At 41.8% G+C, this 25,800-nt stretch overlaps 1 protein-coding gene across 4 annotated transcripts in view; it reads left to right on the forward strand.

The window, feature by feature from the left end:
- The window catches only part of GAREM1 (GRB2 associated regulator of MAPK1 subtype 1), a 71,654-nt gene that overhangs the window by 14,638 nt on the left and 31,216 nt on the right, over window positions 1–25,800 (forward strand). For all 4 annotated transcript variants that reach the window (XM_081918527.1, XM_081918528.1, XM_081918530.1 and 1 more), the window contains one exon: window positions 4,970–5,110. In XM_081918527.1, coding sequence (XP_081774653.1) covers window positions 4,970–5,110 — 141 coding nt within the window. The remainder of the gene's footprint in view (window positions 1–4,969; window positions 5,111–25,800) is intronic.

Here is a 25,800-nt window from a genome sequence, read left to right on the forward strand (position 1 = left end):
ATGCCGGGGGAAATAGTAATCAGACAGCAGATCAAAGTTTATAAACAATTGCAAATGGCAAAAAAATGGATTAATGTGCAAGCTGTTACAGAAATAAAAAGTTGATTATACAGGCAGTATTTAAGCTAGGTTGGCAACTCTTTGGTAATGGCTAAGAGGTAGTAAAATTATAATTCCAAATATGGAGTCGAGAAGGCAAAAAAAAATCAGACAGGCATGCATAGAACGGAATTTGTTTAAGAGGAAAGAGTGGATACAAATGTGTGTTGCTGCAAGTCAACTTAGGTAGCTGTGAGAGCAAGAGAAAGTGGAGCATGGATGTTGTCTGTTCACAGGCAGGAGGAATGGAAAGAAGTTCTTTATTATAGGCACTTATCACAGTCACCATTTTTGTGGGCATTTTAAAAATAAAAAAAATCAGCTTTTGGTAGGCTTATATCACATACTGCAGCCTATTTCTGTGAGTGAATGAGTCACTTGTTTACTTACTTTTGTAAGTAAACTACTCTTTATGGTGGGGGGGAATGCTCTTAATGTCACTCTATATTTGGCACCTTTCAAATAAATTGGCTCTAGTTCTGCCTGGCTCACTGTAATTAGAAAACATTTTGCAGCCAAGATCCAGAAATTTTAGGTGCTGCAAGTTTTTCCTTATATGTCCCACAGCGACTCTTGGTTTCACTCTGTGTTGGAGGCTAAGCTGGAAGTTCTTCTAGGTGTTGGGAATGGTTGGTTGGTGGTTGGAAATGCAGTGTGTTTTATCAGCATAGTGCAGTTTCCCTTGGAGGCTGGTGCATGGCCCGTTAGGGTCAAGGTCAAGGTAACACTTTTCCAAGGTTCATCTTGACCAACCAGCCCCCCCTCACATTCGCCTCTTATATCAGAGGTTTTCAACCTTTTTGAGTCCATGGCTCCCTTAATCAACTACATTCTTTCTGCGGCACTCCTGTGGGGCTCAGGAGCCCAGTTATGTCACCCCTTGCCTGCAGAGCTGGCAGCCCCTCACCCTTTTTCAAACACCCTCCCTTGTGGAGTGTTCCCTCAGCCTCCTCTCCTCGGGAGTCCTCCAGGCAGCAGCTGCTGCTGTCCCTGGTCTCTGAGCTGCCCCACCCACCTGCCCCAAAGAGTGGTGTCTCCCAGAGGTTGGGGGGGCCCAGCCAGCTTAGCTTTCTGAGGCCCAGGGCAAGTGTGCTCATGCAGAGAGAGGGAGAGAATCATAGAGCTGTGGGACTCTGAGGATCATCCATTCCAACCCCCTGAATGCAGGAATACACACACACACACACACACACACACACACACAGAGAGAGAGAGAGAGAGAGAGAGAGAGAGAGAGAGAGAGAGATTGCCAGAGTGATCTCATTAGCCTAATATTTCTTCCTTTGAAGGAACCAGATTGCATTCTTCCTTGCTATAGCTTCCCTCAAAGAGCATATGCCAAACTATGTGGGAGTACAATTAAATGAGCCGGAGTGGGATGTATTTCATATCTGCTAATTTCATTCCTACGTAGGCATAGAAAATTTCATCATTATGAATGTAGAAATAGGTCTGTTATCACTTGCTTCCATACTAGAGCAATGAGGCAGTGCCTTTGAGCTTTGTTTCTAGAAGTGTAAAGGCAACATCTTTCTCTATCAGTATTCCCGTATTTGTTGGCTTGGGAATTACAGTGCTTGTCTTTAGCTTGGTGTTGTTTTTTTTAAAAGATTCCCTGAAGTTCCTCCATAGTGAGTGTTGAAATACTGAATTGGCATTGTGTTCTTGGGTTGTATTGCAGCTTATAATAGGATCATATCTACAGCTCCATTTTTATCCCATTGATTTGGGGGAAGAACATATTTTTGTCGTTCCCCCTTCTCAGATTGGTGGGGTGTTTATGGATTTGTAGGGCAGAAACATAGACTGAGACTGTTGGTTATAGGATTCTTAGAAAATAGGTTTCTGCTCTGGTTGCCTCCCTCTAATTAACAAATGCAGTGTGCATTTTGTACGTAGAGGGAATGGTTGCTGGCAAATGGTATAGCTAGATGCCATCTTAATGAATGCATTACTAATGAGATTTTGTAATATTAGCTCATCAACACCCTCACTGTTCCTGTCCAGTTTTAATTATGTGTGGCAATCAAACTTTGAGAAATCATTATATAAGCACTACAGAGGCCACATCGTTTTTTGGCACAGGGCATTCTGGGATGGTTCCCCCCGCCCACAAACACTTTTTACATAGCATGTGATCCGTGTTTGTGTTATTGCTTAACAATTCCTGAGCTTGTCTACGTTCTAAAAAGATTTCCAAAATCCAAATAATGAACTTTCAGGAGAACACAGAGAAATATAGTAGTGTTTGCACTTTCACGTTTGAGTGCTAGCAAAATGCCAGTAGCTAGTTGAATCATTGCACAACAGTCTGTAGGCAAGAAGTGCTATTTCTCACTGACTATAAAAACATGTATTGAAGTGCATAAGCCATATGTCTGAGTTAAAAAAAAGTAATTAAATGTCACATTGAATATATTTGTATGAAAGATTTGAGGATGTCTGAGATACCAGAGAGATGTAAATTGTTTTGGTAATGTATTCATACTTGATAATAGCTGATGAGTATAGAAATAGCCATTTTGAAAAAGGGAGTGCTTATCAGTGTGCTGCTCCACATTAAACAATTGATTATGCTCAGACTAATGTGCTAAGAATGTGCTGAGGTTTATAGAAAGATTAAAACAGAAATGGGCATTACTAAAGTTTCTTTTAAAAATAACAAAAAGCTGTCTTTTGCCTGCCTGTATTGTAAGATGTGAGGAGTATATGACTCCCCTGTTATATTATTGATGCATTATTTATATTTATAAGCCACGTCCTGGCCCATAGGATTCCAGGGTATACATAAGAAAATGGTTAAAAAACAATAATTTAAACATCACTTAAAATCATACTGTGTCAATGAAAACAGTTCACCAACAGTATCAAAAATAGCCAAACTCACTCACAGACATAGTCTAAAATGCCTGTCTGAATAGATGCATTTTGTGGTCTTCCTTTTTCTTTTAAAAGTTTTGAGGTTGCACAGGTTCTTATGTGGTCTCCTGTCATGTTTTAACTAGGCCCAGATCTGGTTTAGCTCCACATACAATAATGCGGAACACATTCAAACCATTTCCAGGGTTGGTGGTAAAATAAAAGAAATAAAGATGCATGGCAGAGAGGAACAAAACAAGTCAGTTAATGATGGTTCTTATTGATTGTCCTGCTGTCTTAGCAAGTTTCATCAGATTTGAACAATAGGGAAGACTACTGTCTTGGAGAAACTGCATTCATAGGAGCCATGGCAGCATACAGGCAGAAAAACACTTCACCAATCTGGTTGCAGAAAGAATATTGGGTATTAAGGAAAACCTCACTGGATGTGATTCCCTAGCATCCAAAGAGAAGAATCATGTAGCAAAGTGTGAATCTCCTTGGTATTCATATCCTGGATTTTTCCACTGCCTGTAGCAGAGAAAGTGTGCTTACGTGTAGGCAGATGGGTGTCTGCCCTGGACTGCACTTTACAAGTGTGCCACCCAAGAAGGGAGAGTAGGAAGGAGTTACAAGTCATGCAGAATCACCACAAGCGCAATATTCAGTGACCTGGTTCCCAGACAGGAGGGATTACAAAGCATCTAAATTACATTGTGCTATAGCACCAGTAGGTGTTTCACAACAAAAGGATTGGCTTGAATCAGAAAGCAGGAATTTGGGATGGGTTGGGAGAGGATGGGAAATGCAGTAAATTTCCTCTTGAAATCATAAGACATGTCTACAGAAAACCAGTGCCAAATTGAAGTATTAATAAATTTCTTTTGGTCTCAGTTCTACTAACACATCTTGATCCATTCTGCCCCATTCCAACAGAGAGAGACATTAAAAGAGTTAGAAAACATTGTGACAGGGTAGCTTGTTTCTAATTATACGGGTTTTGCTCCACCCTAAGTTACAATTTCAACTAATTTAGGCCTGTGTCAGCCTGCTTGGTTTCTTCCAAACTAAAGGTAGGAATTTGCATGACTTTACCATGATTTATCAAGATGATTCTGTTTTCTGTGTTAACATAGGTTATTTCAGCATATAATGTGCATTCGGGTGGATCCAGAATAATAGTAGCCTTGAAGTAAAAGACTAGTAGACAATTTCTGATGAGACATGGCTCAGATGGATGGCATAGTAGCTCATAGGATCAGGTGTTTTAATGGCATCTCCTTACCTAGTGGAGGAGCACAATTACTGCACCCCCAACTCCAGTGATGGGACCAGGAGCAGCCTTTGACATGGTCCTTTGTTGATGGCATTATTTTTTATGAAATGGGTTAATTTTTTTTAGAAATGGAAAAGATCCCTGCATAGAAAAATATAACTGGGGAGGGGGGTGTCATTATGGAAAATGTTCCACCCTACATCACTGCTTACCTATCAAAAGCTGGCTTCAGAACACAGCATAGCAATCCAAGGATCATTATAATATTCCTGAAACCTATAAAAGAGGCACAGCTTGCACTTTTTTTTTTTTTGCTGTGGAGAGAGTAGGGAAAGATTAGGAATTTCAATGGAAATTGAAGATGGATGGATTTGCCCTGCTTGCCAGACACTGAAATGGCAATGACAATAGGCCAAAACCAAAAAAGTAACAGTATCATTGTAATATATATGTTTGCATTAAGTTCAATAAATCTTGCTGTAACCCTGTGAGAATTTGGCACTGTATTGACCCACAATGCAGATGCAGTCCAAAAGCTGAGACAGCTGTTTGCCTAAGACCACATACTAAATTCATTGCAGAGATTAGATTTGCACCTGGGATTTCACAGATCCACCAGTTGGCCACTATACTAATATAATATATTAGCTCAAGCATTGTATGTGGTATCTGAAAGTATTCTACATGTTGATTATGGTATTGATTGTTTGCTCTCATATTATTATTTTTTTGCAGGAGAAGCTATAGAAGGTCTTAGGGAGAGTGAATACCTTTTGATTCATTCATGCCGACAGTGGACCACAATTACAGCTCATAGTCTGGAGGAGGGACATTACGTCATAGGGCCGAAGATAGAAATCCCTGTGCATTATGCTGGTAAGTGTGGCTTTGGCTCTGAACTGCAAAATAAAGGGTGACTGAGTTGCCCACCAATTACGCCAGCTTTTTGGTTGCTTGGCAAAGGAAAGCAAAATTGACAGCAGAGGTGACTATTACTTTAACAAAATAAGTGCAGAAAAGGAGCTGCATCTTATTTCTACAAGCTGATGATACGCACCAGTATAAACTGCTAAATCGTGATTTTAACTAGGAAAGCTTCATTAGCTGCTGGAGAAAAGTGGTATAAGTCTCATGCAAAACAGTCCTCCAAAGTTGTTTTGAAAAAAGATCAGGTGCCCAACTACATCATGCCTGAAAATGTACTGAGCCACATGATAGCCTACTTATGCCTGTTCCTGGCAGCAGTGCTACGTGCTTCTGAATAAGCATGTGGACTTGGAACGGATGCCAATCAGGATCATTTTTTAAAAAAACTTACTTTCTCTTGTAAACAACTATTGTTTAGTCTAACCTATGACATCGCTGCAAGTTCATGCATGCCTTCCCTTTCTGCTGAGTTCTAAGAGTTCCCTGTTGTCTGGAATAAATAGTTGTGGCCAGTCTGTTGCTTTTCCTGGGGACTTTTTTCATTTCTCTTTCTCCCTCTGTCACCAGGCCCCTTTTCAGTGCAGGGTTTTTTTTAAAAAAAAATAAAAAAAAAATAAAGTGACAACTATAATTTGAAATTTCCTTAGCTGCATTTAAGCTGGTGACTGGGAGCGGCCGCCGAGACCATATAACACCGGTCTTGAAAGACCTACATTGGCTCCCAGTATGTTTCCGAGCACAATTCAAAGTGCTGGTGCTGACCTTTAAAGCCCTAAACGGCCTCGGTCCAGTATACCTGAAGGAGCGTTTCCACCCCCATCATTCTGCCCGGACGCTGAGGTCCAGCGCCGAGGGCCTTCTGGCGGTTCCCTCATTGCGAGAAGCAAAGCTACAGGGAACCAGGCAGAGGGCCTTCTTGGTAGTGGCGCCCGCCCTGTGGAACGCCCTTCCAGCAGATGTCAAAGCGATAAACAACTACCTGACATTCAGAAGACATCTTAAGGCAGCCCTGTTCAGGGAAGTTTTTAACGTGTGATATTTTACTGTATTTTTGGTTTTTATGGAAGCCGCCCAGAGTGGCTGGGGAGGCCCAGCCAGATGGGCAGGGTATAAATAATAAATTATTATTATTATTATTATAAGCTTCCTTTCTCTTATATCTTTTTAAATCTGGGTCAAGACTGCAATTCTAATCAAAACATTGTCCTTTTGCTTCACTGTTCCAAAAGGTCCCTTGGCCTGCAATAATGAGTGTGTTGGGGCAATCATGTCTCTGCTTAAGAAGACAAGATAGGAATGAACCTGAGAATCACCTGGGCAGCCCTTTTGATCCTCCCATTGTGCAAGCAAGTGAACAGAGCAGGAAGTCTTCCATTAATTATAGTTAACGATAGTTCAGACAAAATGGGAAACTATAATTAATTGAAGAGTTGCATTTAGGGAGGGGCTATAAGGACATTCATAGCACGACTTACCACACTGAGTTATGATCATATGAACTCTCCCATTCATTCTTAAATAGTAACCTCCTGTTTTCAGCAATATGTGAAATATATCTTTTCCCCCTCTCCTTATAAAGGAAAAATAATTATAGGGTAGGGGTTGAAGAGACGAGGACCTCGGGTAGCCTTCCCCAACCTATTGTCCTCCAGATGTTGTTGGACTATAACTCCAATCAGCGCCAATCAAGAGTGATGGGAGTTGTAGTCCAACAACATCTGGAAGGCACCATGTTGACCGCCTTTAAATAAAAAGTGGTATTTAGGAACACAACTGGCAACAGTAAATCCTATTAGCATTTTACAGTACTGAAATTTGCCAAAGTTACTGGTACATCTATTGTGGGGCAATCAGAGGCCAGTTTCCTGCTATGTACATTCAGTGGCTCTATGGATCAGTTGGCAGGCTTTTTCTTGAGAGACTATTAGACTTTAACTGCAATTTAAAGAGTACCTCTGAGGGCCTTTATAATTTGATCACTATCTGATAATGTTACTTGTGTTTGTCATAATGTGCTCTCTCTCTCACCCAAACAACTCATTTATGAATTTAGTGATTCTGCAAGGAAACTAAAAAGCAATACAGAGGTGCAATTCAGATGAGTAGTATAAAAAGCAACTTCATCTTCCACACTCTCTCTTCCTATCTTCAGTTTCTGAATCTTAATCCCCTGCATTATATGATACAATTACTATGGGGAACTCATTCAAAGCAGTTACTGGTGTGGTATATTTGTTGTGTGGTTTCTGCATACATTCCACTTGTAACATTTCTTTCCTTTTGCTTCCCAAACCACATCTACACCATCAGCAGAAAATAGTTGTAAAACATTGATTGCCATGGCCTTTCCTGAAGTCCCATGGTTATGATTGCTGTGTGAGTGCTGGTTTTCTTCTGTACAGTTACCAAGATTCTTTGGAGAAGTTATTAGTCCAAATAGCTTTGCTTTGTGGTGCAGATACAAATCCATGAATGGAATCTAGAAATTGAGGCTCTACCCAATTCAGTTTAGAATGATTAAAAACAGAAGACCAGCACCACATATACCCATGTGGAAATAAGATCAAAAGTATTGTGCATAACGTGAAGTATATATGGGATACATGCAAAAGAGTAAATATTGCAGAAGTTCAAAGGCAAGGGTTTCCTCTTGTTTGACAGCACACAGTGTCTTTTCCCAGGGTTAGTGATGCCAAGTCTGTCATCATTAAAGAGTAAAATTCTGTGTCAGGGAGTTAACCATGTTGCGAAATGATTAAAGGAGCACTATGCTTTCTGAAACTTTGTTTCCTGATCCAGCTCAAGGTTGAAAATGGGGTGGATTGACTTAAGCATTTTCCGGCTTGTGTGTGCCCATGTTACGGATTTAAGAGTGTGGTTGACCTCTTGAAAGAGCAGTCATGCATTTTTTCCGCTTGCCTCAGAAAAGCAAAAATTATACCCATGTAGAGCTTCAACAGGGACAGGGGTGGTGCTATGGGTTAAATCAGTGTTTCCCAACCTTCAGTCTCCAGCTGTTTTCAGACTACAATTCCCATCATCCCTGACCACTGGTCTTGCTAGCTAGGGATGATGGGAGTTGTAGTCCAAAAACAGCTGGAGACCCAAGGTTGGGAAACATTGGGTTAAACCACAGAGCCTAGGACTTGCCGATGAGAAGGTTGGCGGTTCGAATCCCCGTGACAGGGTGAGCTCCCGTTGCTTGGTCCCTGCTCCTGCCAACCTAGCAGTTCAAAAGCATGTCAAAGTGCAAGTAAATAAATAGGTATCGCTCCGGCGGGAAGGTAAACGGCGTTTCCATGCGCTGTTCTGGTTCTCCAGAAGCGGCTTAGTCATGCTGGCCGGAAGCTGTATGCTGGCTCCCTCGGCCAATAAAGGTAGATGAGCGCCGGAACCCCAGAGTCGGTCACGACTGGACCTAATGGTCAGGGGTCCCTTTACCTTTACCTTAGAGCTTCAACATGGATCTATGCAGTGCCTGTGGTTGATGGATGCTGCTCTAGGAAGAGGAGAGAAAATATGTGTCTTGTATGCAGGCGTATTGTGACAAACTTTAAAGGGATACAAGTTCTAAATCCAGAAGAGGGAACAAGGAGTTGATAATATTGTTGCCCAGTTTGTTTGTTTTTATTAAAGTAAAGCATACACAGACCACTTCCTGTGTAAAGATCTTGAAGTATAAAATTCCAGCGACATATAAATTCCAGGGTTAACATATAAAACCAAATTTATTAAAATATACATGAAATCCAAAGGAAATGGATAAGTCAACTAGTTGGGATAAGCCTGAGAAAACTTACTTTAACTGTCTTTGGTATAACATTTTATTTATTTTGTACAGTTTATATACTGCTTGACTGTAAAACAACAACCCTCAAAGTGGGATATTGCTGCATTATTCAAAGTGAGTGCAAAGTGGCTACATGTGAAGTCCAGGTTCTTCCATTGTGGCATTCAAGTGCCTTGAAATCTGACTGCCGTGGTGGGGGGGGGGGACGGACTACAGCAAGCTCCAGGTGATCTGCTTCTTTATCTTAAGAGCTGCTAGAGGGGAAGAGAAGGAAGTTCTTCCCCAGAACCATCTCCTAGATCTCTCTATATGTTGGGTCTTAGAATGCATACGCTAAAAAAACCCAACCCCTTAAATCTTTTAAAACTCTTAATGTTCAGACCTCACTATAACCCTCAAACATAATTTGAGAACAAGCTTGAAGCCATCCCATGGTATCTGGGCTTTCTGCCAGATGGGGGCATGCTCTGTCACAAGGCATCTAGCTCTCTTCCTACTTCTTTGCAATGAAGAGTGCCACCACGGCATCACACTTCAGTGAGATCATTAGTTTAAAGTATTGGTTTTAGGTGAGGGGAACTATTCTCCCTTATTTACAAAGAAACACACTACGGTGTGTTGCAATTCCTTGTTTACAAATAAACACACTACGGTGTGTTGCAATTCCTTCAGACTACAGAGTAGCTGCAACTACTGTTAGGGCATTAATCTTGCCTACAGCTCTTCTTGAAACTCTTTAGTTTTTTTTCAAATTGGTGGGGGAAACCTAGCTATTCATTAATTTTAAATAAACAAAACACAACCCTAAATAAAGCTTACTTCTTTGTGTTGTATGGAGTGTGATATATGCACAATGCCTCTGAGTGCAGTGGAAATAACATGATCAGCACATGTCCTAACATGTTGCTTTTCTGAATATTTTCAAAGTTTCCCCCTGTGCAGCTATACTTGGCTAAACTTGAATGCTACTTTGTACACAGATTTGATGAGTGAAGCAGTTGAGCTGCAATGAATCATTGTCGGCTGAGCTAGTTTCTAAAAGGATTGGACTACTACTTTGGGCACACTGTGCTATGGTGTCTAGATCAAGGGAAGTAATAGTACTACTCTATTCTGCCTTGGTCAGACCATACCTGGAGTACTCTCTAGTTCTAGGCACCACAATTTAAGGAAGATATTGAGAAGCTGGAACATGTGCAGAAGAAGGCAACCAAGATGATCAAGGGTCTGGAAACCAAGCCTTAGAGGACCTTTGGAGGGAGTTGGGTATGTTTAGCATGGATAAGAAGAGACAGAGATGAGATATGATAGCCATCTTTCTATTTATCTGTAATCATATCATTAATTCTGATTATTCATAGAATCATAGAGTTGGAAGAGACCACAAGGGCCATCGAGTCCAACCCCCTGCCAAGCAGGAAACACCATCAGAGCACTCCTGACATATGGTTGTCAAGCCTCTGCTTAAAGACCTCCAAAGAAGGAGACTCCACCACACTCCTTGGCAGCAATTTCCACTGCCAAACAGCTCTTACTGTTTTTCCCCATGCAACAGAAGCCTGTTACATCAAAATGCAAGCAAGTTAATAAGCTGCCTTGGGTGCCCTAAGGGATGACCTTTGCTGAGAGGGGATGGGGGGGCAGTACAACCCTGCTGATTCTCTTGGATGTCTTGTGGCTTTTGATGTTATCCGCTGAATGGGCTGTCCAGGCTGGGTGTAGGAGGCACCACTTGGCAATGGCATCAATCCTAATTGGATGTGCTTTGTCCGTTCTGGGAAAAGTTGTGGAAAACATAATTAAAAATAAAAGTAGCAAGCATTTAAGAACAAATCTTGCTGAAGAAGAGCTGGCATAGCTTCTGCAAAAATGATAAGCATAGGGGTGATCTAGTGGGCATTGTGTAATCTGGACTTTCAAAAAGCTTTTGATAAAGTCACTTGCCAAAGACTGTTGAGTAAGCTTAGCAGTCATGGGATAAAGACAGATGTTTGTCCACACATGTATTGGTGGGGGGTGTTTTATGGACAGCATTTTAAAATTGAGAGGGGGCGTTGTTAGGCAGGTGTTTGGCATTCCTAAGCAATATATTTCCAGGCAGGCTAGAACCTTGAAGCTTTTCTGCTTAGAAAATGCTATAGGGCAGAATGTTAAGTAGGGGGCAAGTCTTTCCACCTGGGGGAAAAATGCTGGCTGTGGACACAGGAATTTGGTGTTTTATTTCAGCATCGCCATGCTTCCACTGCAGATTCGTATGCATGTATATTGCTTTGGGTCTGAAGCTTCCTAGTGAGAAGAGGAGGGTAATCACTGTGCCAAATGACTAATATTTGGGTCAGGGCAAAAACTTGGCAGGGAGCTAATTGTGTGAGCCAAGGTTGCTTCCTGCAAGGATCACTTAACAGCCAAGCATAAAAGAACAAGAAGGGAGGATCTGTGCATGTGGGAGGAAGAGGGAGGAAGAGTGAGACCCAACAGCTGGGCTCCAGCTGGCTAGGATTGTCTTAATCCTGGAAAAAGAAAACCATCCAATCTTGCTTCTACATTTGTCTGTTTGCTTGCCATAGTGTTTTCAAGCCTTTAACAATGCTATTAAATATAATCCCCTATTATGTAATCTGTAGGTGTCTACCTCTCCATTATCTCTTCCTCCATAGTCATTTCCAACTTTGGGCATAAAATTATAGAACTAGAAATTACCCCCTTGAGGCTACTCTTCCCCTCCCCCCACCCTCCCTTGCCGTTTTCTGGGGGTGAACTGGGAATATGTGTGCTTTTACATAGTCCCTGCTTTCTTCCAAGTGTTTCCAGGGTGGTCACATTGGAAAATGGAGCAAATGCACCCACTTTTCTGCTCTTCCATTTCTGGAAAAGTGCTGGAGACCTTCCTTCTATTTGTCCCCTCTACTTCAGAGCCTAGTACATCTGTGTACCCCAGATGTGTCAGAATGCTTTGAACCCAAGACTGCTCCAATTCCTTTTTTTCCCCTTTCCTTTTAATAAGTCTGCTCAGTTCCCTTGCCTGCTCCTCACATTTCTACTCTTGCGTGTTCTTTCATTCACGAACCCTGAAGTCTCTTCCTGGAATCATTTGTCTTTTCTACTCCTTGTTATCAGACACTCCTTCATAACATTTCCTCCTTTCTGAAGTATGATTCTGACAGCAACCTGAAGGAACAGGTGCAGAGTTTGGGCGAACTCCTGGATCTAGTACTGTCATTAGAGGCACCCATTTCCTCGGTGGCTAAGATCAGGATAGTTTGGCTCACACGCACAGGGAACTTCAAGGTTGGATATCTGCAATGTAATCTTTGTGGGGCTACCCTGAAGCTTGATCTGGAGACTGCAGCTGGTGCAGAATGCAGTGGCTACATTGCTAGCTCATTAACTTGCTAGTCTCCTTCTGGGCCAAGTTCAAGATTCTGCTACTCAAATATAAAGTCATGTCATTCATAGATAGATAGATAGATAGATAGATAGATAGATAGATAGATAGATGATAGATAGACAGACAGACAGACAGACAGACAGACAGACAGACAGACAGACAGATATAGACCTGGTTACTCAAGAGGCTGCCTTATCCTTTACCTCTGTTCACTCTCTGAAGCATGGCCTCCCCTCCTCTCCTCTCCCCTTACAACTTTGTCTTCATTGGGGTTGTTTCCCCTGTCTGTAAATTGTTGTAGCAACCCAACTCTCCTCCAGCCACCTTTCGAAATCATTGGTAAAGGAGACCAGATACAGCCCTTGGATCCCAGAAATATTAATTCCACCGGGGAAGGAACTGTTAGAATTGAATGGCTGTTTCAATCTGTAATGGATTTGGGACTCCTGATGCTTTTAAAAGGAAGGCATTGAAAACACCTATGGTGTCGGGTTACGTCATACTGTTCAATGTTTGCTCAGATGTGTATGTGTGCACGCCTTGGTCTAGAGAATGCTGGTAGGAAGTGTGGTTGGAATACCTCAGTCAGCAATCCTCCCCATGGAAACCAGAAGCGCTTCATGTCTGGGAGTCAGTGCCAGGCACGTCAGCCTGGCCTATTAAAGCAACTGACATCATAGATTTCTCGGACTGTGACTGAATTGTGGTACTAGGCAGCGGCTGTTGCTGAACTGAGGCTCACTGCTTAGCGGTTCATTGCGAACAAATACCTATTGTGTGCATTACACATAATGTACAATCACTGAAAAGTCATCTATAATGCTAAAGCATTTTCTCTATGCATTGTGGGGGGAGAGGGGGGGCTCTCCTTCACTGCAAGAAACCAGAAAAATCGAAGTAGTCTGAAAGCAGACCGGAACAGATGCACTGTTCGTTCTCAATTAACCTGGATTTATTTAAAGTGTCTGAATACTAATAATCTTCTTGCTAGTATAGCAAAACACTACCTGCATCACTCTCTATGTAGTGTGAGAGAGCCTGGGGAAAGTGCATGATCCATTGTCTCTAACAGTTGCAAATAACAGATGGCAGCATAATGTGATTCCGTATGAATCCTAAGCACTTTGGCCTTTTATAAATTAGGATTTATCAAAGAGCCTGCTCTTTCCAGACAAGTGTTGGTGACCCACTGACTATAAAAGTGCACCTTGCAACTTAATAGCTTTTCTTTCACACAATTGGCTTCCTGGCCAGACTGAAACCTTAGCAGGAAAAGGATTCTTTTAACATGAAAGCAATTTTGTGAATTTATTAGCAAAATTATTCATCTCTACTGAACTTCTCCTCCTCCTTCTTTTCATTTGATTGATTGATTTTTAAATGCTAACTTGTATTACTTTCCTTCAGGGCAAGGACATCAGCCCTGTGACCTTCCAAAAGTTGTTGGACTACAACTTCCATCATCCCGAGCAATTGGTCATACTGACTGGGGCTGGTAGGAGTTGCAGTCCTGCAACATCTGAAGGATCCACAGGTCCCCCATCCTTGCTATATAGAACAATATCTCTGGCTATGGAATTAAGGGGCTCACATAATTAGTAGGGGGTTGGTTCATATTTGATGACCTTGATGTGTTCCTGCCCCACTCACCTTTGATTTCTCAGCAGGGCTGCGCTCATGCAGAGGTGCTGATGTACTTGGGGACAAAACATGATGCCTACACTCACATTATCACCAGCAACTCTTTACCTCTGTGCTATCCAGGGTTTAGATCCAGAACCTGGCCTGGGAGACCAGGGTTCAAATCCCCCACCCTGTGAAGAAGATCACAAGGGAACTTAGGGCCAGTCACTCTCCCTCAGCATAACCTACCTCACAGGGTTGTTGCAAAGATAAAATGGGATGGGAGAACCACATAACACCACCTTGAGTTCCTTGGAGCAGGAGGTAGTATATGAATGAATGAATGAATGAATGAATGAATGAAATAGCTAGCTGCAAATTCTATAAATGAGTTTGAGATGGATCGTGCAGCTAATGGAGGAATGTGCACAATTCATTTCCTTTACTCCTCTTATTGGCAATTTGCCCCTACACCCCCAGCTTTGGGGCCTAAGTTTCAGTGGGTGTAGCTTACTCCTTCTAAAATAGTTAAACCACTCGTTCTACTACTGATCCACTGCTATCTATCAAGTTTTTTTAAACTAGACATTGGATACGTTTTTCGTTTGCAGTCTTAGACCAGTTTACTCCTGAAAGTAATTTGTCTCCATCTGCTTGGAAAAGCTACATGTGTTTTACATAAACGAACTATTGAAGATTTTTCTTTTAAGGTTCTCCTTTTGTGGTGTGATTTGGTTTCGTTGCTCTGATTCCCTTCAGTTGTACACAAGTGCTATGACAAGTCACAAGGGACAGCACAGTTTGTATCCTAAAGCGACACACAGAAAATTGCTTACTGGAGAATGTAGATTATTCCAAGTAAGAGTGAACTAATATTGGGAAGGGATGATGATGATGGTTTTAAATGCATCACTGACACCATGATAAATGTTTTCAGCTCGTATGGGTTAAGCAGCATTTGCTTAAAATAAACTCCTGAGCAGCTAAAGGAACTCTAGCATTCTTTTGCTTCTGAGCCTACCCTTGTGACTTGTAAAATAGAATGGCATGTTTCTCCACCAAACTGCTGCGACCATCTAATTCTGTATAAGCTTCAGGGATATTGCATTCCTTCTTGCTCTTGGTTTCAGTATCAAAGAAACACCAAACATAATAACTTGAATTATAAGAGTTCTATTTCTATCTGCAGTAAAAAATGAAATAAAATATGGATGCAAGGGGCAAAAGATAGCGTATGAAGGTCAGGGAAATCGGAGAGGTACCAGTGACTTGATGAGCAACACAAACAGAAATAGGAGTTTCGAAAATAGAATTTTTTTTTTGTAGTTCTCATTTCATATTATATTTCATGGACCTGAAGTCAGGTGACTATATGACTGCTGGCAACCCCTGTCTTTCTGGCAAAATCCCCCCCCCTCTTCAAAATATGAGCACACATAATGTTGTTGTTCTTATTGGACACTGCTGGGGAAGTTCCAGCACCTGATAGCCACACCTGGTTAGGCCCTAAAGGTCTGTTTCCCCTGTATTACTACTATGGTACCCACCATGTCATTTCTGTCATGTTTAACAGTGTTTGAAAAAGCCCATCAAATGCATGTAAAGGAGCAACCATTGTGATGTTCAGGTGTGCTTCTTAGGTGCCGTTGGATTCCTTAATGTTTTTCAGACATTACAAAAAAGACACAATCGGACTCCAATGAAAATATTGAGTTATTGTCATGGACTGGTTGGATACAGAGGAATGGTGGAAGGAACCAGCCTGGGCACCCCCAAGGGAAGAAGGCTCAGAGCCCGGGGATTGGTGGTGGGACAACAATGAGCGGTCAGAGGGAGAAGACTGAGGGGGAGGAGGTGTTGGAAGCTGAAGAGGTAACATGGCTTGGTGAGAAGGGAGAGTCTGTGGCAGGGAGTAGTCTTGAATCAGAAATAGAAGTGAAACCAAGAAAGTGGGATGTGGGAAGCCAAGAGACAGAGATCAGTAAAGTGGCTGAAGAAGTACAGGTGTCCCCCTCTCCTGCTGCAACAAGATCTCCCTCCCCCCTGGTCTCCCCAGGACCAAAAGAGGCATGAAGTGGGAGGAGCAGAGACAGACCTGCAGATGCAGTCTCAGATTGCTTGAGAAAAACCCACTTAGGCCTTCAGTCTCCGCAGTTGCCTTGGAAGGACAAGGCCTACTGAAGAAGAGTTTCTGTACTCATTCGGCCTGGCACTCCTGTGTGGATCCTATTTCTTCTAATAAATAGTTAACTTCACTTACTCAGTGTGATTTGCTGCTGGTCTCGCTCCTGACAGGATCTACCCTTTTCGGCCCTGCAGCCCTCAAATGTAACCTTAAGGTTTAGAAAACAGCAGAGGAAATTTTATATAAGTGTTCCAAATTGGATCAGTGAGAAACTCTTGCAGAGGAATGTGCTCAGTGGTCTGTAATGAAAAAGAATTATAATTATAATAATTGCCTTATTTCTCATTTATTAATTGTTTCTATGTTAGGCTGCATCCTCAGACTCTTTTGGTGCTGCTCCTGGTAATTAGCAAGGGGCATTCATGGAGGCAAAACCCATATTCTAGTAATTGTTCTATTCCTATATATAGCAAAGTATCTCTTAGACTGCTGATTCCATGTTTAAATGGTTCGGATATTTATTTCTCTTTGACTGTGACCCCAGTGGAATACCATGTGCCTGTTGCAGAGAGCTTCCTAAGGATACTTCCGAGAACTTGCAATAGTAGACAATACCTTAGGCTGCCCGAGTTATATCTCTGATGCTTTATCTTGTCATATTTGTCTGAGTAACGGTGAATCCTTAATGGATCGTCTTAAGTGGCTAATGTCAGGAAGGTTAGTCTTCTAACTTTTAACAAGAGAAGCATAATGCAATTTCAAAATGAAAGCCTTACTCATACAACATATCAATGCTCTTTGTTCAGTTAGTAATTTTAAACTATATACAATATAATATCCTTTCCTTTCAAAGCAAATTTTGGCTTAATCTTTATATTCATTTATCTTGCACTTCTCATCTTTTAAAAATTAAAATGCAAGTTCTCCCCCCACACACACATCAGCTGACTATCAAAAGCAGTGAAGTGCTTGCTCATAAAAATTTGAATGGGAAAGTTTCCCAGAAAATGTTCTGTTACTGTGAATTGGTGGATATAGGATTGGGCTTGCTTGCTTTTTAGTTTTGTTTACATAGTGAAGTATGCAGTGTGAATTTTATGTGCCATATGAATAAATGAATCATTACATGGTGGAACTAATTATTTGTTCTAAAGTTAAATTATTTGTCCTATGGTTAAGTTGGGATACTTTTTAAAAGGGTTCAGAATGCTGTTTTGTTTCTATATATTGCACAATCTGTGTTTAGCATGTCTTATAAACCTCCAGTGCCATGAAACCTTTTGTACATGTTTTAGATTTGGGGGGGGGTAGTTTTGTGTTTGTTGTCTTGTTATTAACCAACCCAGAAATAGAGGCATTAAGTCACCATGAAAAGTTCTCCAGGGGTATGGTTTTGGGGGATGAATGGAAAGGGGAAGCGATAGCTTGGAGCACTGCTGAGCCCAAATTTAAACTTGTTAAGAAGCCTAATTTTAAACATGTGATTAGCATAGGCTGGAGAGATTTAGAAGTTGGCAAGCAATCAAAGTAGAAAAAGTACTAGAAGTTTCATTTTTAAAATTTTGATGTACAGATGAGGTAATACAGCCCCACAATTAAGTGTGGGGAGGGGAGAGCACCAGCTGCGGAATGCTAATGTAGGAAATGTAACTTGGAAAATGATCAAAAATACTGAAAACAAGTGAATTTTTTATTGTGATGGTCAAATTGTATTCACTTAACATAATGCATAATATAGTGCCCAATCCTATACATCTGTTTTTTCTCTGAAGTGAGGGCTGGATGATCCTTATGGTCCCTTCCAGCTCTACAATTCTGTGTGTCCAATAAAGCTTCCTCCCAAGTAACTGTACATAGGAATGTGCCATTCTCTTAAACAACGGCAGAGCAGTAGATTTTTCTGGCTCAGAAAAGTGATTCTTTTGTGCATCAAAATCCAACCCGAGTTAGTTGTACACAAGGTTGAATTCTGGGATGCTGTTTCATGGTGTTTTACTTTGACATCAAAATATTTCTTTAGGGGTTGAATTTATTTCTCTAAAATATTTGTGCTCAGAATGGCTCTCAAAAGCAAAAAATTAAATGTTGCTGCCTTAATTTTTATTTTTATCAATTTTTCATTTCCCAGTACAGTCAAACCTTGTTCTGCATCCGCCTCTGCGAACATCCGCGGCAAACCTGGAAGTACTGGAACGGGTTACTTCCAGGTTCGCCACTTGTGCATGCACAGAAGCGCTAAATCACACATGTGCAGATGCGGCACTTCGATGTGCGTTATTTTCGGGTTACGGCGGGATCCCCACCGTAACCCGAGGTTCCACTGTAGTTGGAGAGCAGCAATAGGAAAAGGCTATGTTGCTCTCGTGAAGCTGAGGCTCCAATACTTTGGCCACCTCATGAGAAGAGAAGACTCTCTGGAAAAGACCCTGATGGGAAAGATGGAGGGCACAAGGAGAAGGGGACGACAGAGGACGAGATGGTTGGACAGTGTTCTCGAAGCCACAAACATGAGTCTGACCAAACTGCAGGAGGCAGTGGAAGACAGGAGTGCCTGGCGTGCTCTGGTCCATGGGGTCACAAAGAGTCGGACACGACTAAACGACTAAACAACAACAACATGTTGCTCTCATGACTTGTTTGTGGGGCTTCCTGCAAGCTGGACTAAATAAGGCCCTGAGTCTGATCCACCTGAGATCCTCTTACAATTCTATGATGAAGAGACTAATATAGTGCATTTATATATATATATATATAAAATTATATTGACAAACGGATGCTTGATTGATCAGGAAGTTTGTGTGTTACAGATATAGACATATATAGATATATCATTGTTTTTCCCAGCATGCATACTTGTTTGATCAACCCAGGGCTCAAGACAATTGATCAAGGGTTTTTTAAAAAATTGAGATGATAGCACTAATCTAAAAATATGTATAAAGAGAGTTCCTTTAAATAACAAGACCTAGAACAGTAGCAAATCATGATCAAGAAGACACCCCTCCTCTTAGCTATACAAGGCCTTTCCAACCATGCGGTACTTAGCAGTTTTGTCTAAAGTGTATCTAAAAATCAGCAAGCGGAGGTGAGGCCATCACTGAGAGGGTCCTGCTCTGTACTGTTGTTCTCTCCTATAGAAGGTTTCCAGATCAGCATTATTGAAGATGACCTCCCATGTGGAGGTACACTTGCCAAATGCAGCTTAGTGGCTTTGTAATGGCATGTGGAAGGAGGCCAAAACAGGGAATATGTGGTGTTTAAGAGAGACTTAAGTTTACTCCCCCGTATCCCTTCCCTTCATTACTTGACATGCTGCTGTCACCAGATTTCCTCTCCAATTACCTTAAGGGTAACTTGGTGAAAATTGGTTGCAGTAAGCTCCTTTTCTTGTAATATAGTTTCGAGTCTTTGTTCCCCAGAATTCTTCACCAGACAATATGTTATCCACAGCAGGAAGTAGTAGGATGAATAAAAATAAGGCTAGATGTTGAAGCCATGAAGTCACCCTATAGGCTCCACTTAAGGATACCATTGCTCTGAAATTTTTTGCTGCAACAAGGGTGGAATTGAATGACATAACCCCACATTGTATTGGACTATTATTCAGATAAGATAGTGTTCTGCCTTTTCAGAATAAAAACTTTTTGCCTCTTACCTCATTAAGTCCTTCCCCTCTTCTTTGAAATCCTTTAGTCATTGTTGGAAGCAAAACAGACAGCTCAGCCAGTTCTCAGTACATTTTGCAAAAGAGGGAGAGTAAGTTTGGAAGAGTAAACAGGTTTTGACCTGGTGCCAAAAATATAGTAAATTAGGCGCCTGGTAAGAGGAATCATTTGTTACTACTATTAACAAGGCCCCCTCTCCTCTTCCCACCTACCTAACCTCAGAAGGTGTTAGCAGACAGGGAAGAACCTCCAGAGATTTTTTTCAATATACAGACAGGCTCAGGTAGAAGAAAATGGAAGAATTTAATGCCAAGGAGGCTGATAGCCAACCACCATGGTACTTTTTGGGGGGCAGGGGGTTACATGCAGCTCTACCAGGTACTTTAGGAACTGAAGTTAAGGTTTGCTGTCTGAAAAGCTACATAGTTGATACAGGTATGTTTGGTAGGTATGAAAACCTTACAGTACAGTTATTCCAAGGTATTCCAGACAGGTGTAAGTGGGCTCATGTGCTTTCAAACTCTTAATGCAATCCAATAGTTACATCCTGCTTTTTAGTATGCCCAAAACTGCAGCCAAGCATCTACACCTGCCAAGTTTAGCAGGCTTCTTTCCCTATGCACAACTTATGTTCCACCACACAGAGGGTGGGCAAGTATTTGTGCTCCCCCTTCCTCCACTCCTTTGGAATGGCTTTAATTAAACATTTCCAGATTGATGATGATCCATGTTCCCACCTCCTCCAGAGTTTTCTCGAAGCCATCACTTTAATCAGTTTTAATTATAAGGATGTTCCTCCTCTTCTCACCCTTAATTGTCTGCTGTTCCCTTGCTTTTTATTTTTAATTTGTGCAGTCTCACTTCAGCAAAATGGTGCAAACAGTAGTAAGTATCCAAGGATAGGACTTACTTAGGATAGCAGCCTTCTACTGCTGCCTATTTGTGGCTGTAGAACAGGTGTGGAGAACCTGTGACCCATGGACCAAATTTGGTTCTCCAGGCTGTTTCAGCCATACCAAACCTGCCTGCCCTACACCTGATGTCATATGAGTATGGAACCAACAAGACTGAAGTTTGGCTGAAAGGGGCTTTACAGACAATGTATGTTGGCAGTGCCTCAAAAGCTTCTTCTGCAGCACTTCCCATTGACAGATGTCAATTATCTGGTGTCATTATCACATCAGATGATTCACTTGTCACAGTTGGCCCCATGGAAGTGAGGAGTGCGGGGAGATTAAAAAATCTGGCTTGGAGGTGGGAAACAATTTCAGCTCATCATTACTCGCCACCTGCTGTGGGGAAGCTTTTTGGTCCAGCAAGCCAGATCTCTCCCCACCCACCCTGGCCACTAACTGAATTGTACTGCTGTGCTCAGGAGCAGCATCAGAGGGGGGTCTCAAGTAAATGTATGTGTTTGGGACAGGCGTGATCTCATGGCAGTCACTGGGCGAGGGAGTGGTGTTGGTCATCAGGGCCAAGTTAGGAGGTGGAGTCACTGTAGCAGAGGGATGCTGCAGGGCAGAATCCTGCTAGCAACAACCAACCCAGCTGGTGCTTAGCTCTCCAGCTTTAGAAGAAAGACAAAGGTCCTTACTACTTCCTAACCATAGGCTCCCTCAATTTAGTTAATTGGGCAAAAGCCACCAGGAGGAGCAACAGGAAGCAAGTAGTTAGACCAAAGGCACCAGAAGCAGGCTTGAATTAAAGAGATTATTTCCCTGAAATTGCACTTTGCCGGGCTGCACTGGTCATAAAAGACACAGTTCATCTGAGGACACTTTAGGGCAATTGCTTTTAAAATGTAATGATAAAAACAGTTGCGCTAAACATATTCCAAAGAAATTAATCAATGTGGACTTCTCCCTTCTCCATAGAAAGAAATGTCTGACATGTGATTGCCAGGCTTCCTTCAGTGTTAAGCCAATAAAATAATATGCCATTAATTAGAGGCAGTTTCAGTATGTTATTTAGCTTAATTTTTACTGTCTCTTCTGCTCTCTTTCCTGTAGTGATTTAGATCGATTGGTTGTGTTAGTGAGAATCGGTCTTTAAAATCCATTAAGTTCTGGTCTCTGAAAAAGATTCTTATCTGGCACCTTTCAAAGGAAATGTACTCAACAAAAAGTTTCCTTGTTCATGACTTCTGAAATAGATCTTTTCGGAGGAACAGTAAGTCCTGTGATTCCAGCTTAAGCCAAAACTTTGCAGGTTAAGGGTGAATCTACTATTTTTTAATGTTTTGTGGGATAAGCACCCCATTTGCAAAGCATCCGGGGGGGGGGGGCTTACAGCACAGTCCAAACCCAAGATCTGCCAGGATCTGTAAGTTTGGAATAGGTGGATTTTGGGCTTTCCCACTTGAGCCAGGGCTTCACTGGTGTAATACTTCCTTCATCCCTGCTCAACTTGGATGAACCCTGGGCTATGCTAACTCTGCGGGTGAAATTGACATAAGTTTTTTAAAAGGGGTTTTCCAGAGATGTGGCAGGGGGAGGATGAGGAAAGGAGAGGCTTACACCTATTCAGGTTGCTTTTAGCTCAATCACGTGACCTGGCAAACTGGTGGAACTTGTGCAGACAAAAGGACTGGTGCAAGGCAAACTCTATTTTAAAAGCTTGGCTTCCCTCAGGCATGCTCAGCCAGCAGAAGCTCCACTCCTAAAAGGAGTTTGGAATATGAGTAATTTACGCTGGCTTAATTTAAGATGATGTAAATTCTGATGGCTTCCTATCTGTAGGACTGCTCTGCCCCACATTGAAATTGGGTCATTCAGGTTTTTGTCGTTTTTTTAATTACCAGACTTCCCCCAGAAAGGTTAGATCTGAATTAAGGGGAGGAAAAGAATTGAACTGGCCTTTTTGATGCCAACAATGCTGCATGAATATTGTGAAACAGTTCGTGATGAGAACCCATCCCACAATAAGCAGCTGTCTAGAAGCAAACTGTCTGTGTTTGCTTTCTGTATTAAGAAAGGCCTGCTTGGGGCTGCAAGAAATATATACTACTTCACAACTGGAATTCCTTTTTAAACAAACTAACAAAGTCATCACCTGGTTTTCCAAGTTTCCAAAAGCTAGATTTTTAAAAATATATTGGTGGAATTAGTTTTCAAAATAATTGAAATAATATCTAGCCACCTGGCTGTAATAAACTCAGTGTCTACAGGGGTACCTCGGGTTACATACGCTTCAGGTTACATACGCTTCAGGTTATAGACTCCGCTAACCCAGAAATAGTACCTCGGGTTAAGAACTTTGCTTCAGGATGAGAACAGAAATCGTGCTCCGGCAGCATGGCAGCAGCAAGAGGCCCCATTAGCTAAAGTGGTGCTTCAGGTTAAGAACAGTTTCAGGTTAAGAACCGACCTCTGGAACAAATTAAGTACTTAACCTGAGGTACCACTGTACTTGCTTCAGTTAATGAGAACCTGAGACAAAGGCAATATTGGAGCACTCACACACCACTGGTCAAACACCTAATATAGTAGAGCATGTTGCCAAGGAATGTTTGGCCTTTATGCGGGGGCAGAGGGAGGCAAATTTCAGAGATTAATGAAAGGTGAGATATGGCAAGCCTATTATTTACTATTCCCAGTCCATGCCTGAAATTCTGTGGTCTGATTAAACAATGAATTGCTACTGTTCAAGGAATGGAAGTCTTTCCTTTTGAGAAGTTAGCATTGCATGAGTTTTATTCTGAGAATTGTGCCACGTCTTCTGCCAGAGAGCACTGGAAAGGTAACATCTCCTGCCTGTGCATTCCTCCAGCTAGCATCTATCCACTGACACCATCCCTAGCTGACTGTGGCAGCAGTTGTGCTGCTGTCTAGCACCTGCCCATTCAAGAAAGAGATCAAAGTGCTGCAGATGCAATGCACTTGCATTCTGAGCATGCATAGGTTGTAGGCATGTCTGGGGAAATAGATCAGTGGGTAATGGGTGGAGCCAATCCATCTGCTGGCAGACAAATAGAGAAGACTGGCCACAGGGGGCCCCCTTTGTTTTCCACATCTAATACTATGCTTTACCCAACATAGTACAGCATAGTACTGCATGGCACCAATGGGAAATGTGGGTGCTGGGTGTTACACTTTTCACTCTGCATCTTCAGCAATGATACTTGCTTAGCAGAAGAAGAGTTCAAAATCTGAAAAGGGAAGTTTAGGGTGGGATGAATGAGCATAAGATGTTTCATTGTTTTCATGAAGGTTGTTTTGAGCGCTAGCTGTATAGTTTTTATGGAAAAGTATTCGTGCTTTTCATCAAGTACTGCTGATGACGCTTTTGACGGGGCAGGGGGAAATTCACAACCCTAAGCTTGTGTAAAAGGCCAACTAAATCATGTGTTTTATTTATGAATATAAATACAGTATGCTTAGTTTATGTGTTTAGGATTGGAATGCACTTCTGTCATACTGATCCCCATGTATATAACTGCCCAGTGATTGTACCAAAAACATCCCCATGGGCGCCACAGTGTGGAAGGCAAGTGAAAACTTTGCGATTAGTTACAGGTTTCCCCCCTGTGCATTTTAGAATAGCAGGATCAAGAAAGGTACTTGCTTCCCAGAAACCTTTTGTGCTCCCCCTACTATTTTCTAAAATCTATTGTATAGAGATCATAATACAAACTGCAGTGGGCAAAATATAGGCTTTCCACAGAGTGCTATATTAGCCCGAGTTCATATCTCATAACCTAAGACGGCTACTCTGTCTTGGTTAACTGTGTGTTCATTCAAGAAGAAACGCTTCGGGAATTGGCAGTGTACACGACCGTACTAAAAGCATACAGCTTAAAGCTCACAGGTGACAAATCTCTGGGAAATGAAATTCTGGTTCTCTTGATAAGTTCACAGCACATGATTTCTAGCATGCTTGAATAATTCCTGACCGTGACACAGCTGCTTCGCGGCCCACCTGAATATGTCATTCTGAACTCCTTTGTCAAGTAATTTCCACTCTGTCTGGCACTGGATGAACAAATATCTCACGCTGCCACAATTCTATTTGGGTTGAGAAGAGTTGAAATTTATATAATATTCTTTTCCCCCTGGTCTAGAGCACAGCAAGTGTCACCAAAGCTACTGCTCTGTGTGTACTTGGGAGCAAGTCTAGTTGAAACAGGTGACTGAATTTGAATCACGTGTGTATATAATCAGGACAGATTTCTTTGGAATCAGTGGGACTTGTTTTCACTTAAAATATTTTGGATTGGAGTATTTGCATCTTACGGGTCTTATTTTTAATTTGATGGGATAAATTTAAGGCAAAAATAATCAGACATACATTTAAAAATACATTATTTAGAAGGCACCTAACATTTCTTAGTGCCGTGCAAAAGGTTTGTAACCTAAGGATAAAGACAAGGCACACTGGTGAGGAAGGAAGAAAGAAAGTAAAAGGGGAGAATGGTATTAGCCAGGTGAACTGATGTGTTCTAAGGAGGCACCTAAAAAGGTCAGTTTAGTGATAAGGAACTGCAAGGGGAAAGGGGTGTAGGTAAGGGATAGAGAGGTTGTGTTTTATATAAGCATTTATTCATTTTTATTAGTTCCATATCTTGCCCTTCCTTCCAAAGGGATCCCCAAACAGCTAACAACAGAAAATAATGCAAATGATAAACCATCAGTCAAAACATACTATAAATGACAACAGTTAATATCTTCCATCAATGCAATTGACACCTTCTTCAATTATGCCCCCCCCCGGGCCTGATAAATATAGGTACATTTTAACATGCTGCCTAAATGTAGCTTAGGTGGGGGACTGCCTGATTTTCACCTTGGTGGGAGTTGTATAAGCAGGGCACCACCACCAAGAATGCCCTGCCCCTTCCTGATCCTGCTGATGGGGCCACCCAGGGCCTCTCTCTCTCAATTGTACTTTCTGGGTCAGAAAGTACAGGGCTAGATGCTCCTTCAAATACTTTGGTTACTGCCTTTTATTCTTTGCTGAATTGGTTGTGTTGTGGTTCCGTTTGAGTCCTTGGATTCTGACCAGGATTGGGAGGTACCAGAGTATAAGGAGGAGAGGGGAGGGGGATGAGAC

The sequence above is a fragment of the Podarcis melisellensis genome, assembly GCF_964234715.1.
Source record: "Podarcis melisellensis genome assembly, chromosome: 7".
Taxonomy (NCBI): Eukaryota; Metazoa; Chordata; class Lepidosauria; order Squamata; family Lacertidae; genus Podarcis; species Podarcis melisellensis.